This window comes from Erigeron canadensis, chromosome 3 (assembly GCF_010389155.1).
Source record: "Erigeron canadensis isolate Cc75 chromosome 3, C_canadensis_v1, whole genome shotgun sequence".
Lineage (NCBI taxonomy): Eukaryota > Viridiplantae > Streptophyta > Magnoliopsida > Asterales > Asteraceae > Erigeron > Erigeron canadensis.
In genome coordinates this window covers 35,728,787-35,748,536 of record NC_057763.1, presented here as the reverse complement: position 1 = coordinate 35,748,536, position 19,750 = coordinate 35,728,787, and the positions used below count along the sequence as shown (strand labels likewise).

General features: G+C 31.3%; 1 protein-coding gene across 1 annotated transcript; it reads left to right on the top strand.

The window, feature by feature from the left end:
• Positions 1 to 2,707: 2,707 nt before the first annotated feature.
• LOC122592815 (protein SSUH2 homolog) lies at positions 2,708 to 6,797 on the top strand. Its single transcript, XM_043765129.1, has 7 exons — positions 2,708 to 2,855; positions 2,953 to 3,201; positions 4,829 to 4,892; positions 5,102 to 5,433; positions 5,543 to 5,684; positions 5,814 to 5,939; positions 6,120 to 6,797. Exons 1-7 carry the CDS (start codon positions 2,816 to 2,818, stop codon positions 6,502 to 6,504), a joined length of 1,338 nt encoding a protein of 445 aa, XP_043621064.1. The 5' UTR covers positions 2,708 to 2,815; the 3' UTR covers positions 6,505 to 6,797.
• Positions 6,798 to 19,750: the final 12,953 nt, after the last annotated feature.

The window sequence follows — 19,750 nt, the reverse complement described above, 5'->3', positions numbered from 1 at the left end:
CTGAGGCCTGTAAATCTTCAGAGACGGCCTCGCTTGGCCCAACACAAAACCCAGCAATGCAACAAAATCGAACCAGTGATCCCGCTCGTTACCTTATCCGGCAGTTCGGTTTAGGAGGGCCTGGGTCGGATCTCAGGTTTTCGGATCATATGTTCATCCCTAGGTTGAAGTTGTAGGGTAAACAAAGTATCAGAAATGAGTGGTTGATAAAAGTTGTTATTGATACTTTTTCTGACTTCGAAAAAAAAAATTTGTCGACCACTCATTTCTGATACATTGTTATTTAGGTAATTTCAATACGGATAATAACAAGCCTCATTTTTCGATAGAGCGAACCATTAGTCTGCTTCTTTAAATGAGACTTATTGTTTATACATATCATAATATTCGTAAATATATGTATATAAATAAAAGATTATGTAATGTAATTTTATTAAATACTCGCATTCTGAAATTAAAAAAAATAATATTAACTACAGGGATGAAAATTGTAAAAAAGAACAAATCACGAGGATGATTTTAAAGAAGTGGGGAAAAATGGAATGAAATGACAAAAATGCCCCTCACGTGACTTATACATGGGGGACTTAACAGAAGTAGGGACGAAATGCAAACTATAGGGATAATTTCGACCAAAAAGTTAACGGATGAATGAAAACTGCAAATTTGACAAACCACATGGATCATTTTTGTACTTAACCCTATATTATATAGAGTTTTAAGATATCTCACACATGTCTGATGCAAAGATATCTCACATAATTCTTTCATCAATGTAAGATCCAGGTTAGAGTTTTGCCGAGAAGATAAGGTTTTATCCCAATTAAATGTTATGTCTTTAGGCAATTTAATTGGAGAATTTTCTTCTTATAAGGTATTGAGGGTAAGAAGGTTTTCTAACAGATCCAATTAAAACAACCTAAATTAAATCCCCTATTAAATGATTAACACCTTTCAAAAATTATAATTATATATCATAATTATATCTTTCAATAATATATAAATTAGGTACATGACAAAGCAAAACATACAAGTGTTCCGATATGATTTGCGGTGATATATGAGTTTATTTTTATTCTTTTTATTTCAAAAAAAAAAACTAAATTCTAAAATACTACATTCTATACTATATCTATATCTATATTTATATATAAAAGAAGAAAGATGGTAAATCATCCTAAAACAATAGACTAAAAATCCTCCCAACTATTAGATTGGGACATGTGGCAAAATAAGGGGATGAGATTAGCAAAGAAAATTAATCGATAACACTTATCATGTTATAAAGCTTTTAGGATGATTTTTAGACTAATTTTTACAAGAATTAATCATCTATATCTACAAATAAAAAGAATAGCCTTCCTTATTTATAGAAATGTTAAAATTACTCTATGCAATATGACTATAACATCCTTACTCTTTTTTTACATTATCATCATCTTTATTCACTAATTTAATTATCTCCACTAATATACTTAAAATACCCTTAATGAAATAAATTACACTATCAGTCTCTCAACTCTTAAAATAACTACACTATCCACTATATTAATTACATGTACACAATAATCTACATTATTCATCGTCACTATTATCAGTCGCTGCTGCCACCCATCACCACTATAAAAATAAATACCCACTTTATTTATGAAAATGTTGAAAGTTATTTTATTCAATATTACTAAATTACCCCTTCCTCTTTTTTTAAATCATCTTTTTTTCACTAATTTAATTATTTCCACTAATATAACTAAAATATCCTTAATGAAATAATTTACACCACCAGTTCTTCAATTCTTAAAATAATTTACAGTTTTACACTAACCATTATATTGATTACATTTACATTAATAGCCTACATTGATCATCGTCATCACTATCAGTCGCCACCACCACCAGTCATGACCACATTACAATCACCGCCGCCGCATTTGGGTGTGCACCATGCTAGTATCATAAAAGGAATATCATTTTATTTTTGAAAGCGTTGAAAAAATGTAACATTTTCACTTAGTGCCCTTAAAATATTTTCACCTACTATACCCCTAATATTTTATGATTAAATTACATTAACCATGCATTTATCTTTTAAAGTACCTCAATTAATACTTTACATTATTTACTTTTAAATCAATTATATACACCATTCAACATCTCATCTACCACCAACAATTTCTCCCATCATCAGATTGTCGTTGCTACAACTACCGCCGCATTGCGCGGATAATATACTGCTAAACTTTAATTAATACCTGAAATGTAACTTAACTATTTAGGTATTCAAACATATATTATTATCAATGATTTTTAATTAAATTTATAGATGAAAATATATAATAAATAAATATATACTTTATAAGACTAATAATATATTCTTTTACAATAATCTTTTCTTCTAAGTAGTAAAGAATTATCATTTGTAATCACAAAAATGCTTACGGTTCACATATACCATTAAAGTAATCTGTATACCAAACATGTTATATAGTATTGTACTATATAATACTTTAAAATATATTTGGTGGTGTACAGTTAATAACAGGAGGTGGTGTATATCATCCTGACTTTAGCCGTTCAACAAGAAAATAAAAATAGAAAATTATCATTTTGACTTTGACTTCCCTCCCTTGCTGTAGTATGTATGTATTTCCTTGCTGTTTAAGCAAATTTTTATTTATTTATTATATAGTTTTAATTTAATTTAATACAGAAACAAACAAACCAACCAACCCTGTTTCCACCGTTACAAAAACTGTGTTCATCGGCTATCTTCATCCCAAAAATAATACTCCGTAATAAGAAGAACAAAAAGGAAATGGAGCAAAAACCCTTGCTCAGTACTACTACTAGTGAAGGTATTTACCCAAATTTACCTGCTGTAAAATTGTTAATTAATTATAATCCTCCTACTAGTAATAATAAAATTGGAATAAATTTAATGGTGTTTTGCAGTAAAAAGTGAAATTGTGGATGATGACGATGATAAATGGCATAGCTATCCATCTGTAGGAAGGAAAGGAACAGCAGCAGCAGGAGGATCAGTTATGGGTTTTCCAACTGCTGCTTCTGATGTCAACGTTGATGAAATCCGTTCTGCTGCTACCGCCGGTGGTGGTGGTGGTGGTTTTGATCATCATCGTTATCCTCCTTCTCTTCATGCCCCCTTGATCAGTTCACCTGAACCGCCTCCGTACATTACCGGTACAATCCATATCGATTTCTTTTAGTATCAATTATATGGCAGTATACAATAATTTTAGTATCAACAATTACTCATTATTGTAATCAACAACCATTTTTTTCATCAAATGTTAATACTTTCAACCTTATAATTCATTTACGCATTCGGTTATAATTTTGCGTTATAAATATGTTACTATTAGGCATATCTTTAGTCATACTAATTAGGTTGATTTTTCATTATCCTTTCTCTATGGAAAATGATTAATCAACCTAATTCATATGCCTAAAAATCAACCTTAAACCTTAAGAACTTGACATGTGTAATTTCTGTGCATTACACAAGTACATCTATGATAAAACGAGTTGCAAAGCGAAGATGGAGTGTTTGTTTTTGCTGCATTGTGCGGGTACACCCTAGGTACCAATTACTAACACAACCTCCGTTTCGCAATGAAGCCACACCGAGACCTGCATAATTTTCACCATGGTGGCTACATTGTGGTGTTTACCACACTGCTTTATGAGTGTTTATGTTTGTGATGTGTCTTTTTTATATTAATTAGTAGATATTAGTGTGACCACACAAAGTAAAAATTGTTTCCCTGTGGTGCTTATGTGACATCTTCTTTTGGCGGTGTACGTGCGACCAGTCAGTCGACTTTTATAGTCAAGTCTCATTTGATTGTTCAAAAAAGTAAACTAAGATGAAATAAAATTTTAATAATGTAAAGCTATTTCTAACTTCAAAAACGCACCACTCCACTGTCTGGTGTTGGATTAAGCTTTGGATGAAAGTAGGATTGTACATATTTAGAAAAGAACGGTTATGTTGGATTTCACTCCTCTGGCATGCGAGGCGGTTATGTAGGAAAGGTTTTTTTCATTCTTTTCATCTTGCTATTATAGAACACCAATCTCTGTACATAGAGACGGTTAGTACTGATGTACAACCGTTATAAGTTTTACACTTATTTGAAACCATATGGGGATAAATTAGCATCGTATATTTCATGAACTTTTGAAGTTCCCACAAATTTGGAAAAACATGTATAAAAAGAGAAAGACATTACCTAAAGTTTTCTATGGAGTATACGCTAAAGTTGAAATAGAAACCAACAAGATAAGGAACTGAACTCTTCTAATAAGAACTTGAATAAATTCTCTATGTGATCGTTTGATGTGTTTGACATTAACTGCTGATTGTGATGATGAATTTTATTACCAAGGTGTTCACTTTTACTTAGATTTTGCGATATTCTTGTGACTTGGCAATTTATGGCCACAAGATTTAGTAATGTAGATAGCATACAATAACTCAAAGATAATAAAGAAAAGAAAAATGATACTTAGTCCTAAGGAAAATATCTATCTCACTCCCACCGTTTCACGTACAACACCCATATCCTTCAAAAGTTTATTCACAAAACATATTTATTTGGCTACCACTATAAGGTTACTACGCAAGAAACTCGTATTCTTATAAATATGTAAAACCATCTAATCATAGACTATAGCAATTATAAGATTTCATCATTCTTTATATATACTGTTAAACATAAAATATGAATCATTATGCTTACTTGGTCATTGGAGCTCATGTTTCTGTGTTATTATGCATGTTTAAAAGTTTTCACTTTTGTTGCAGAGCAAGCTTTTCCATATGAAGCTGGATATGGAGGACAATCTGGTAAAACTGAACATCCTCATAGGTAAACTCTAGGCCACATTTTTAATGCTTCTCCAGTATGGCTTAGTCATCTTAATATGTTTGTCAGTTTGTCCTACTTAAAAGTATGGTCTTTGGAAAATGAATAATTGAAATCCCCTAGCCATGTGCCTCTCGAAGACCAATTTGTATAGTTTGATCCTTAATTGTGTTAATGCATTTTATAATAATTTAAATAGTAAATTTTTTCAGGCAAATATTGGATGAAGTGGAGATTCGGGAATTACTGATTGATCATGTTGGTCATCGTTGCTGTTGGGGAAGTCGTCCTGCTCGTACATGGAAGATCCATTCTGTTGAAGACTGCAATGTCTATGTTGGGACTCTTGAAACTTTTGTGGAGGAAAGGGAAGTTATAACTGAAACTGAACCATATCATGGTAACAATATTGATGGAAAAGATAAAGGTCCTGAACTTGGTGTTTGGGAACTAGATTTAAGATCAGAATTCCCCGTTCTATTTACACATCACAAAGAGTCACGTACCAATATTCCCCATTCTGAAACTGTTGAGAAATGCTCAGGTAATCGCCTAAATATTATTGAATTTTCATAGATGATTGCAAATTTGCAATGCAGATTGATTGATTCATCATTCTTTAATAAATGGTTACGTTTTTGGTTCAATAACAGAATGTGCTGGAAGAGGAGATATTGTTTGTGCTACATGCAATGCAGATCAGGAACCTGGACTTTATAAAGAAAATCAGATGAGTCCGTGTGCTTCCTGTTACGGGAGGGGTCTAATTGCTCATAGAGATGGATCTGATACAATGTAAGCTTTACATTTTCTCTAATTTTCACTCACATGAGAAGTTGCTAAAGAAATTAAAATAAATAATGAACAATGACAACTTCGTTGTACTTTTAACTGCTGACTGAAAGATGTTTTCTATGTATGCAGATGTGTGAAATGTAACGGAAAAGGGAAGATACCTTGTGCAACTTGTGGATCTCGTGGGCTAATAAAATGCTTAAAATGTGCAGGCAGTGGTTCTCTTTTGACACGTAAAATAGCAGTTGTTAAATGGTATGAATTCTATATTTTCATTAGAGATTTTTGCATTCATATAAAACCACCATTACAAGCTCATATAGGACAAAGATTTGGTAGTTTAACTTTTAACTCTGCCAAAAAATTTTAAACTTGATATGTGTAATTCGATCTTATGACACAAAAATGTTTTTAAGATTTTAAATCTGTTTGCAGGGACACACATTATACTCGAAAACTGAATGCTACAAGTGGAGCGGCTTCAGTTCCAGATGATGTGTTCCACCAAGCCAAAGGGGTCCAGTTGTGCAACACGCAGGCCTACCATTGCACCCCTGCTTACTTTGCCGATTCATTCTTCTTGAACCAGTTTTCTTCGGAGGTGATTTCAGAACGACCGTCCATCCCTCCAACTGCTAGGGTCATATGTGAGAGGCATACGATCTCTGTCATCCCGGTTACACGTGTCACAATGGTTAACCGTGGTCAGACCTTCAGCTTCTACATCATCGGTTTTACCCGGGATGTGTATTTAAAGGACTACTATCCTGCTAGGTTTTGCTGGGGGTGTTGCCCTTGTTTAGAGTGGCTCAAGTTATAACTTATAAATTAAGCTTTTGTGTTTCACATATTCTATGGCTGGGGTGAGGTTGTCTCTTGTTATATGGTAGTGTGTATACTACTTTTACGTTCGAAGTGTTGATTTTGTTTTGTATTTTATGATTGTTTATGAGTGTCAATGCGTAGTACTTTTGAGGAAATGTTTGATTTTGCATATATTGTAATTGCTATGGTATGGTATGGTATTGTGAAACCTTCGATAAGTGATATGTGACTGTTGCTTATTGGGGTGACTTATCAACCTAAAGGTTGTGGATTCATGTTCATGAGAGACGAATTGGTGTAATTATCGAATGGTTGCTTCTAGTAATATTTAATAGGTGGATTGGTGTAATTATTTAGTGGTTATTATTAGTAACCATTTAATATTTACACCAATTTGTCTCCTAAGGCTGTAAGCCGAACTTGCTAAGTTGAAGATCGTTTTCTTTAGGTTGAGCTTGAGCTAATGTACATACTTTTGTACATTAACTTAAACTTTCTATGATCATATGAAACTTTACCTTAAAACCATACTCATCTTGGGTCCACTTTGAGTCTTTGAACCGCATGGTGCATAATCTTTTCAGATATCTATTTCACACTAGTACATGAAAACCGTTTAAAAAAAAAATTAAAATCTAAGTGATGAAAGTGAATTGTTTAAAGGTGTAGGTAAAATAGGTAAGTGATGAGAAAATGGTGAACACCTACAAAATCATTCATAACCGTTTATTTATTTTATTTATACTTTTTCAATCACATCATTATCATCTTCTCATCTCATTTAGCATTTTTTTTTAACCATTAATTTATTATTTGGCTCACATTACTCAATTTAATATTCCATAATATAACTAAATAGTAAATCCCAATCAAAATACACAAAGACAATACAAAAAATTTAAAAAAAAAAAAAAGAAAAAGAAGTAAGTGATAGTGTTCACCTAGCCAAAATATCACCTATCTTTCACCATGGTCTTCTTAACCCTTTCAAGTTTTACCCATTTTTTTTGTCCCCCTGACCTCTTCACCCTACCTTTACGAATGATGAGTTCATTTCTTTGCTTTATATTGTTTGGTTTATTTTTATTAAATATTGTGGTCTATTGTTGGATATATTAAAATATTGAATTTGAAGGTGGATGGTTAAGGGGGAAAAAAAGAAGATGACGATGATCGGAAGATAAAACCGCTGTAGCATGAAAAAATATAGATAAAATAGTGAAGGGTTAAGAATGGTCTTACATACCTTTTGCATCCCGTCCCACTTATTAGCAATCATTATAAATATTATTTTGTTATTTCATACAAATGTTCTGGCTTTTCTTAACTTTATATTGTCACACAATACACTCTCATTGGTAATTTGGGAGACATAATATGATTAAAAAATAAAAGATATATGTCAATAGCAACATCCAAAATGTCTATACGAGATCAATTTATCATTTAGAGATCAAATTGCGCCTATTCCTCTGCAAGGTCCTACTAATATTATTACTTGTATCGATAACATGCATGTATCTAAGGATAAGAAAAATATTGTTGAGGCTATTATATATTGTGTATGGTGGTCGATCTGGAAATATAGAAATGAGGAGGTTTTTAACAACGGGAAGAATCGCAAAGAGTTCCTGTATGATCTCATTGTAACCCAGTCCTATATGTGGCATTCGTGTAGATGCAAAAAGAAACGAATTTCTTGGGTTGAATGGCTTAATTGCCCTCTTCTTGTTCCGTAGTTTTGGCGTGTTCTTTGGGGCTTATATTTGTAATTTATTTGTAATCTTGTACTTTTGGGTTATTTATTATTTTGCTGGTGGCCTTTTATTTTAATATATTGCCGTCTAAAAAAAGAAAAAAAAAACTTAAAAATAGTGGGCGTAGGTTTCGACTGGATAGACTTTTAGCATTGATTATAGTGTGTGAGGTTGCTTTAATCGAAACTACGTTGCTAAAAGAAAATTTTATAAAGGACTGTTTAATTCTACCATGACAAAGTATGTATTCTTGGATGGTGTTTCTTAAAACATACAAGTCATGTATTTTTATCGAACATTCAGTCGGCATGCGACATCAGAGAATTCTCACCGTATAATGGTAAAGTTTTACATGTACCCTAGACAATGAGATGTTGACCATGGGCTGTTACAAGTATTCAGAGGAAAAAACCCCAAGAATTGACATACATAAGAATCGAACTTAAGATCTTGGGTAAAACCTGAGATGCCTATCATTGGCAACCAGTCATGTATTAAAAATGATATTGTCAACTATCGTTACTTTAATTAATTAACATTTTTGTTGACCAATTAGTTGCTGCTATTAATTCAAAGCATAATGAGAAATTTGACAAAATTAAGATATCAATGGAAAGCAATTAAATGGTAAATTTGAAATCAAATCTCCTCTTTTAAACATGGAAGAGTGAGGAATACGCAAAATCATGTTGTATATGTATCGCTTCATTACTTCTTTATAAAAGATCTATCATTTTTATTTTTTTTGTTACATAGTTATAAAAACTACCTAATTTTTGTTAATGAATTAATTTATCCCCAAATCTATATATCTTATTAACTTAAACTCAAAGTCTTTTATCTTCCAAATAATTCTACTACCACATTTACATTAGTTACATTTATACCAATCTATATCACTCAACACCACCATCACTACCAATAGTTGTCGCCATCATTACCCATCACCAACACCTACCGATCACTATCGTGGTCACCACGCTGTATTGACGGGTACCGTGCTAGTGAATTGCATCGATAATTTCGTAATTTAATTTAAGGATTTTTTTAATGACACATATACTCGTGCAAATTTTAATATCATTTTCTTATTTTAAAAATGATAAGATTAATTTAAAAATTATTTTAAAATCATAACATGATCGACAGAGATTTCACTAAATCTTTTTCTTTATCATTATATAAGTACAAGACTTTTTAAGTTATTTATTTAGAAAGATTTATCAATTTACTTTCCTATTTTTCTACATATGCTCCTTCCACTTTTTTATTAAGCTATATATAGAGTTTGATGATTGGTTTGCCGAGGATTCTTTAGATATGGTTTTTGATTTTGTTTTATAATGTGTTTTGACTTATAAATACTTTAAATATGCTTTTATATCGATTTTTACATTTGTTTAAATTTTTTCTTGTTAATCATTAAATTATGATTATTCAATTACATGTTAATCTTACATATCATATTGAAGCTGACATAATAACTTTTCTTTATTTTTAGGTATACCTCTTAAGTTTATGGTGCATTTGATTTATATTTTGCCTTCCTTCTTATTTTATTTTAATTATAGTATAATTTAATCCTATATTTTCTTTTTATCATAATCTTAAGTTGCTCTTTTTATTATGATTAATAAGCAGGCTACCATTATAACAAAATTAGACATAAATTTTAGTTTTCAAATTAATTATATTATATTTTATTCAATAGAATCATACTTATGCATCCCTCATCATGTATTGCATCTTATAATTAAACCATACGTTTTTAGTATGAGGAATCAAAATAATGGGACCCATGATGATGATTTGAGCAAATGAGGAACAGGACGCGTGTCTATGGGAGCCCGACCTTGAAGGTTCGCACCGGCAGACTTTGAATTAATTCACAGCTCATGATCACTCAACCCATGTTGGCCGTTCGCTTCACGCTATCACGCGGCTAACCGACTCTCCCATGGACCATGGGTGATGACTCGGTTTACATCTCCATTCCGAAACATAAATATGTTATCTGTTTCAAAATATAGATAGTGATTTTCCTTTTTTTAAAATTTAATGAGAAATGAGATGTAAATCAAAAAAAACTCAAAACAACAATTTAATATAATATAATGTTTTATATAGCTATACTACACAATATGTTACGCCCTACTTACACAGTCACACTTATGTTTGGGCTAAGTTTTTTGGACTTTTTATTCGAGGTATTGTCGTTGAAAGTTGTTTCATATCAAATCAACAAACCGTTTAAACAATGATCAAACCAACCAAAAAAATGAATTTATATTATGTTCCGTTTCAACCTATGAACAAAAAAAAGGTAATGTTATCAAGTGAATTTTAAGATCAATACGCAAAATCAAACTAAAATGACAAAGAGTTGTACCTTTTCATCTAAAAAGTTTCTTTTTTTTGAACAGCAAAAATGATTTTATACTATAAACGATCCACTAGCAAGGTACTAGTGATCAAAGCATACAATTACAATCTAGAAATACATACAATTTCACAAACTAGATTATTCTCGGAAGTTTAACTGCAAAAGTTGCAAAAGGGTTGGAAAAAAGTTATGGTAATTACAGATAGACTAAGACATAAGAAAAAAACCTCATCTGTGAAGGCCGAACCTCTAAAAAGCTATAAATTGTTATTAAGTGAATTTACTTTACATAAAAGTTAAATTGTACTTTCCTATCTAAAAAATGTTCATAATTTGTTAAAGTTAGTTTAAGTTAAAATTTGAGAAATGATTAATCCTCTTAACAAAATAGTCAAAAAATCCTTCTAACTATTGGATTATGACATGTGGAAAAATCAGGGGGCAATATCAGAAAAGAGAATTAGTGGATACCACATGTCATCTTCTTAGAGTGTTAAAAGGATTTTTAGACTATTTTGTTATGAGGATTAGTCATTTTCCTAACACTACTTTATTAAATTAATTTAGCTGATAAAAATATATGATTGAATTTTAATTCTTAAGACAACATAGATGATTGAACTTGATATGAACAATTAAGCAGGAAGATTAGAATCGTTTTATTGTAATCTAATCTTAGTTGTAATTATTGATTATACAGCAGGTACGGAATAACTTAAATTTTGAGGTGAATGATACTTACTTTTCATTACAAATATATATATATATATATATGATTGAATTTGGATATTTTTATAAACCAATGATATATGTACACATCTAAAAAATTTCTTGTAGTGGTATATGGGACTAAAATTTAGTTTAAGCTTAAAAGAAAATTCAAAAATAGGCCGTAACAAACTCGTCAAATATGGGATGACTTCTTTGCGTAGATTAAGGGGTACATAAGGAATTTTGGAGTAAGAATATTGTTTGTTTTCATGAAAAGAGGATGATTAATTGATAAACTAGGTGAACGTGAAGATCCAACCTTGAATTTCTTATATTTGAGTTGTTACAAGTGTCACTAGCTTGTTGATTAAAGAAAATCAATATACGCAAGCTAGCTGGTACTTAAAATACGTAAGTTCACCGTTCACATACGCTCGTTTAAGATGTCATTCGTACAATAGTCATTAATCACATTTTAATTTTAGCAATATTTGATGAATAGTTTATGGATTTTGTGATCGATTTCTAACATTTTGTTGGAATAACAATGATTTTTGAAGATTCAACATAACGACTATTTCGATATAATGACAACTTTGCTATATAGTGATCTAAAGATGCATACTATATCTTTTTACTAACTTTTTTATTATTTTGAAAGGTGAACTTTGCTACAAAATTCGTGTCGTGGGAGGTTTAGCTTATGTTGTCTTAAGTCCGCGCTAGAGAGCTCATTTGAAGTAGAAATGCTTATTTCAAATAACCGATGGGGAAAACACCGCCTATTAATCCGTCTGAAGGTACGACAATAAATAGGGTAAACCTTGCCCTTTCAGACTTGAACCTGCTGGGTATACTCAGGTCAAGTCCTCATAAACGGATTTTTTATGTCCTCCTCAAGGCTTGAATAATAGACCTTTTGAATAGGAAGATAACTTTTCAACCATTGAGCTAATGCTTTAGTAGAGGTTGCGAACAAGCCATTTAAAGTTTTAAACGATCATTTAACATCAACGAAAAAGTTTTGTTGATAATTTGGCCATAACTAATTAATTAAAGATTTAATACACTAAGAGCAGAACCATACGCATCAACTAAATGGTTTTCTTTGAAACAAACTTATCTTTTTTTCCCCTTTTGAAGGGGTTTTTGGGTAACTTATACTAAAATTTTCGTAGTTCATCATCTATTTTCTTTTCATCTTTTCTGTTTACTGCTTGATGTTAAGTGATGACTTACTAATTCAATATACCAATTTTACAAAATATAAAAACACAAAAAGACTACATACTTCATCAGTTACAACTTACAACTAGAGTAAGAGTAGTAACTAATGAAGCTAATGATTTCTTTTCTATTATCGTAACATTTTCTAATAACCTTGTCTGCTTGAAATGCATAGCATATGGCAACGGCTAATATATACGCTTCTTCAAAAGCAGTTATCATGCCATTGTTTGTCTCATTAATAAAGAGTTTGATTTTGATTTTGGATGTCATATAAATAGATATCTTTAGCCGTAAAGATACATATTTTAATAACGATTTGTGTAGTTGATAAAAATGCAATTAAAGTAATCATTTCATAATCATTAGCCACGTAATGTAAAATTTATCTTAATATTAATTATTCAGTTAAATAAATGATTCTTACATAATACATTTTTACTATACACAACAATATATGTATCACACAGTTTGACTGTTTAACAATATATGTATCACACAGTTGATAAATATATTATTGTTGTGTATTGTAAAAATGTGTTGTGTAGAGATCATTACATAAATACCAACCACCTTCTTACCAATGATCTAAGTCCAAGTGAATCTGGTATATATAATAATGGGGACGTCATTGTTCAAATCTCATATGTGACAAAATATTTAATCCTGTGTTGAGTTATGAGGCTTTTTCTCAAGTATAGTGTTTGTTTTTCTCGTAAGGAGTAGAGATGATTGAATGAGTTAGTGACCCAGTTATATTAAATTACGGTCCAAAACTATAGTTCTTTTTTTTGTTCTGTCACTGCCTTACTGTCTACTAAATAGCACTAAAATACCGAATATTGTCATAAAATAGATTTCTCTGGTTCGTGTGTTGTGACGGATATGAAAATATAGATTTTTGTGATGAAGCTAAAATAACGAAATCTAACTACTGTTAATATAATTTGTAAAGGTGGTGGTAAAATAAGGTTGTCGGATACTTAAGCTTCGGTGTGAAACACTCCCATACAAATTTTTTAATCCATAAAATTCATAAGGGCTCAAACATTTATTCATTTAATAAAAAAAATAATAAACATTAATATATGAGGGGTTCCATAATTAAACTTATGCGTCGAACAACCTTATATTCACTTTTTCCAATTGTAAATTAGTAATCATCTGTTGGGTTGTATCTTCTTGATTATTTAAAGAGTTAATTGCAGGATTCGTCCCTATGGTTTACACATTTTCGTGGTTTACATCCCTGTTAAGTTTTTTTAAACAAATCCATTCATAGTTGTCATATTCTTTGCAAGTTACGTCCCTGTGGCTAACGACGTTATTATTTAGTTGTTAAGTCGGCGCACGTGAGCTGCACGTGAGGGCAGTTTTGTAATCTGCCCTCACAAACAAATTTGTAATTGCACGATTCGTCCCTGTGGTTTGTCCATTTTAGTGGTTTACATCCATACACAAGAATATTTGTGGGATAGATCCAAAGTACGCAAATTTGTTGCATGTTACAACCCTACTTTGTATGTTGTCTACATACATATATATATATATATATATGAGAAAAGTGAGTATGAAGCTGTTATACACCCAACTTAGATGAAAAACCTCTCACATACCAATATTTTAATATTTCCCCCCCCCCAAATGATTTTTATGGTTAGAAAAAGGTATGTGAAGGGTTTTTCACTCAACTTAGGTGCCTAACAGCCTCATATTCCCTCCCCCCTCTCTCTCTCTCTCTATATATATATATACTGGGTATATGCAGTTTCTTTTTATACTTGGATGTGTATTAATATGTAGTTTCTTTTTGTTTTAGCCTTAACAACCTAAATATCACAAGAATTAATTTCAAAAATAATTGGATGCGAAGGAAATTGAATAAAGAGGAATTTGATGATCTGTGAAAAATATGTGAAAATAACAAGGAAAGAAAAACTGAATTGATTTTGCTGGAGTCGTAAGAAGTAAGAAAGAGAAAAAGAATAGGTGTAGGATTGGAGAGAATGTACAAAAATACATTCACATGTGTGGCACGTGATTCCATTTAACTAGAAAAAATTGACTACATCAACCACAGGGATGGAACATGCAACAAATTTGCGTACTTTGGATCTATTCCACAAAAGTTATTGAGTAGGGATGTAAACCACTAAAATGGACAAACCACAGGGACGAATCGTGCAATTACAAAGTTGTTTGTGGGTAGAAGATTACAAAACTACCCTCACGTGCATCTCACGTGTGTCGACTTAACGGCCAAATAATAACGTCGTTAGCCACAGGGACGTAACTTGCAAAGAATATGACAAGCTTGGACGGTTTTGTTTAAAAAAACTTAACAAGAATGTAAAACACGAAAATGGGTAAACCACAATTAACTCTTAATTAAAATGACAATAATAGTAAACGAGTCAAATGATAACTTATTTGATCACTCATTCACTTGAGTTACGCATTTTTTTTTAGAACGAAATCTTTTTTTATTATTATTGACTAACTTTCAAGCTTAAAAGTTAACTAATCTTATTTAAACTTGGTCGGTAAAAGGTCGAGAAATTTTCAGAAACAAAAAAAAAGTAATAATGTTTGTATTAATAATAAATAAATAAAAAACAGTGTGAAGATTGTGAGAGAAAACTTTTCGTTGGAAATGATTATGAATTATCTTCAAAGAAAACAAATTGTAGATTGATATTTGTATGAATTGTGTACAAAATCTACAAATTCATTCAGTATATAACAAAATACATTATATTACGGTATACAAATCGAAAAATACTTTATACTTTTAAGCTTTAAACCTATGTGTTATTATTACTAGAAAAAATTGAAACTAACAAGAAAAAAGGTTTGTTTTATGAGATTTGTTAGTGACAGCTCTTAGGGCTGTCAGTAAAAACTAATTGGGTGCATTAAAATTTGTACCTTGCTGTTAAGAAAATCAGGAGGCGGTTTTTAATATATAATGTACAAGTTTTTAAGCATGTAATAAATTGTTAATGACAGTCATTTTCTTTGTTTTATTTATTTATTTTATTATTATTATTTTTTTTTTTTGACGAATAGATATCACATCTGTGTGTAACGGCTAATATTCTTGTCAGTCACTCACTCACTTGAGTATGGATAAAGGCCAGGCACACATGATAGTCACTTGTAGCGAGAAACGGTGTCAACCCTTTCACACCCAGAAGAGAAAGATATAAAATAAGTTAGTGCATTATTACTCTAATCATCATATTATTTAGTCTTTAATCAATTGTATAATAAATTTATTTATTATTTAAGTTATTCTTTCGAACATGCTCTTTTACCAAATTATATACATCTGGGCAATGATTACAATCTATTTTACGTATGTGATACTGCTAGCTATAAAGGTTTTATTTTGTATTTTACTTTATATCTGTTTAAGAGATCCTTTTATATTACTAGTTAATATTCAAAATAAATTTTCACATTTCATATTGAAACAATATTTGTTGCTGATGAAACAATTCTAACACTGAATTATTAAGAATCCAAGGTGATTTTTGTTTCTTGGAGCTAAAACTTCCATTTCACATACTAACAACATTCATTTTTCGCAATATAATGTGTGTTTAATTAATTTGTATGTCTAAAAATTTGATAAAAATACATAACATAATTAATGTCAATCATGAAGACGGAAGGAAAAGAAAGTTGTATGTTATGAAACAAATATATTAGGTCTAAATTTAGGCCTTTGTTAGAGATATTTGTCATTTTTCAATTGTATCCTTTGTTTTAATATAACGAGGGAAAGTTGTCGCGCATTGCGGCGGTGAGATGATAGGTCATATGATGTGATAAGTCATAGAGTGTGATATATAAATACTTTATCCATACGGGCTCCGCCCTCGTATTTAAAAAATCGTCGAAAGTATATCGAATGACATCTCTAATGAAAGAGCATGAAATTTTAAGAACACTCATATAATTTTTATAATTTATCGATATACGGTTTTTGAGATAAAAGATTTTGAATGAATTGAATGAATAAAATGATTTGTGGAGAAGACAAAAAAATGGTTGGTTGAGATTTGGGGAGAGAGAAGAAAATGAGTGATTAAGATTTAAAGATATTATAGGTATATTAGCTAAGGATGTTTAAATTAGTGAATAGAGAAGTGGGGTATTTTAAGTACTTCAAATCATGAATTGAGATTTTTTAAAAAGGCAAAATTTTTTTAAAAAAGGCAAAATGCTTTGTAAAATAGTATAGATAACCTATGTTAAATTTGCAGGTTTTGTTGATAACAATTGTAAGTTCTCTCAATAATATATAAATGCATGTATAATGTATTTGTTCATAACTTTGATCTTTTTCCAGGAAAAATATAAACTTTTATTAAGTGGACTAACCATTGGTTTTTACGCATGTAATGATAACAAGTCCTTTAAAATGATAAAAGAAAACTTATAATGAGAATGCGTATTGTTATTATTGTTGTTGTGTGACACAAAGCTTTAGTGAAATGTTGTGATTTTCTACAAGTTTTTAGTATTTCAAGTCTTCTCAATTTTTTAATTTTATAAAATAAATAATAACACGAGTCTTTTGTTAAGTTAATAATGATGTTTTATTTATTTATTTTCTATAGAGTTTTACTATTGGCTGTTCCACACTAATAAGTTATTATTATATACTTAGAAAGTTGTACTAGATTGCTATGAATATGGGGTTGGTATTATATTTATAGATAGACCACTTTTTATATATGTAAAATAACATATTAATAACAACTTTATGTCATTATCAATTTTCATATGTGTATAGAAAAAATTAAGTTGATTCAACATGTCTAATTTGAGGGATCCCAACTAAACCCCCCGATTTTATAGGGAGTACATCACAAGTTTGCAGTTTGCACTTGATTAGAACATTTATAGGTCAAATCGTCAATGCTTATCAAAGTGACAAATGACCAAATTTGGACCTCAAAAAGAACCCCACTGAAAACGTTAGATATAAGTTAAATCAAATATATGTATACACAGTACAATATATTGATGAACATAATATATTATGTTTGGCAAAAGAAAGACGATTGGATTTTACCTGCAATTTTAAGATAACATATATATCTGCCAAAAGAGTTGGGACATATATAGTATGACATTGATGTCAGCAGTTAAAATTACAATGTAGCTAGTACGAGCACTTTAAAGAATCGGGACATATATAGTATGCACTGAAGTCAGCAATTTATTGCATATTTGCATGTGTCCTCTCTTTTGATATACTTGAATTTGTTGTTGATAAAACGGCATTTCTTATACTCTCTGTGTAAGTAGGTATGTATGAGGGTTTTGAGCCCCAATACCTCGACGGTATATGAGGGAGGTTAAGATGTAGGCAGACCTTACCTCTATCTAAGTAGAAAGACTGTTTCCAGTTTCTACCTAAATGGTAGAAAAGGCTCTCCAACTTTTACATGAGATAAAGATTGAACCCATAACCTCTGTCTCCAGAAACAACGGTGTTTACCACTTATCCAAAGCTTTTTCCTTATACTCTTTGTGTCTTATCTATAATTGTCAAATCTACTATTTTTGTTTGTTACAAATAAAATACTACTATTGTTTACCTTTAGGAAATGATTCAAGTTTTTCAATAGCACACCGGTACATTAAAAAAAAGATCGAAAAGGTATACATAAGATATATTCTCGTGGGTAAAAAGGCTATAATTCAACAAATTAAAAAGCGATATTTGTTGATTGTCCTTGTGTAGTTCTCGAATAAGATAGCATGAATTTACCTAATCTATAGGGGATGGTTACATGTTTATATGTGATCTTGTTATTTTATCTTTTTGGATACCCCAGTCTACTCGTAACTCGTGTGATATAGAGGGGGCTTCGGAAGGATTTCTTTCTTTCAAAAGCATTTGTTGATCATTTCATAGCATATAGCTCTTAAAACACAACATACATACGTACTAATTAAGAGATGTTTCGGATTTGCTTAATTTCTTGCTTAGGGGCAAGGGTGCAGTCGGCTTAATTTATCGACAAGTTGGTTTGGCAAGCATTTGACTTTTCTTTTTTTGGTTTCTTGCGCCAAAATCCTTTTATCACTGAAAACCTAAAAAAATAATTTGGGGGTTTTCGATTTTGAGGTTAATCCTATGGTTTTCTTGGCTTCTATTGTCGGAATCCATGTCAAAAAAACTTGTCGATTCTTAATGTACAATACCCTTATTCTGGTGAGATCTGAAACCTCTTTTTGGGGTTTGCGGTGGTCACCGGCCAGAAACGTTCACTTTTACAACCAAATAGTTGTTTAGCTTTGGCAAGGGTGCAGTTCACACATTCATTGGCTCTTTGGCTACTTTTCCGATGACCCCTTTTATGGGGTTTCTAGTTTAATCGGTTTTCCGATGACCCCTTTTTTGGGGTTTCTGGTTTAATTGGATTTCCGATAACTCTTTTTTTGGGTTTTCTGGTTTAACCGTTTGCTGCATGTGATCCGGTGACTCCTTTTTGGGGTTTCTGGTGGTGTTGCTTCGGTTTTCTGGTGACTCCTTTTTGGGGGTTTTGGTTTATACAGTTTACTGGCGAGCCATTTTTTTGGGTTTCCCGGTTAACTGATGTTGCTGCTGCTGCTTATGCTTGATTATATGTATATTTATCTTATTTACATTGCCGTTAATTGCATGTTTGTGACTAGCTTGATAGTGTTAACTTAACGGTAGCGTTGCCGGAATTTTCTTGGTTGTGTTGCCGTCTTTTGTTCCATTAAAGCAATAGGTAGCCGGAAAAGTAGTTTTATGCCGATGATGATATCGTTGAACTATTAGGTTGTCGGTGTTACATTAGATGGGCGATGATGATACAAAATGTTCGTAGGAATGAGACTCGGATGATCCGGGGCGTATCTTGGCAGGGTAAACCTTCAGGTTGGCAACCATGGCGTTTTCGACTTCTGAATTCCCGACCCCAAATTATGAACCCAAGTATCATATTTTTTTTATTAAAAACGGTCACTTTTTTAATTTTTCTGACAACCTTTAATTTTTTGGGCATTGGCATCTCGGCTACTTTTTTGCATTACACCTTTTGGCAAAAACCCACGGCGACGTTTGATTGGCCGAAAACTATCCAAAAACTAGTCAATTTGCCAAGTTGTGGCAT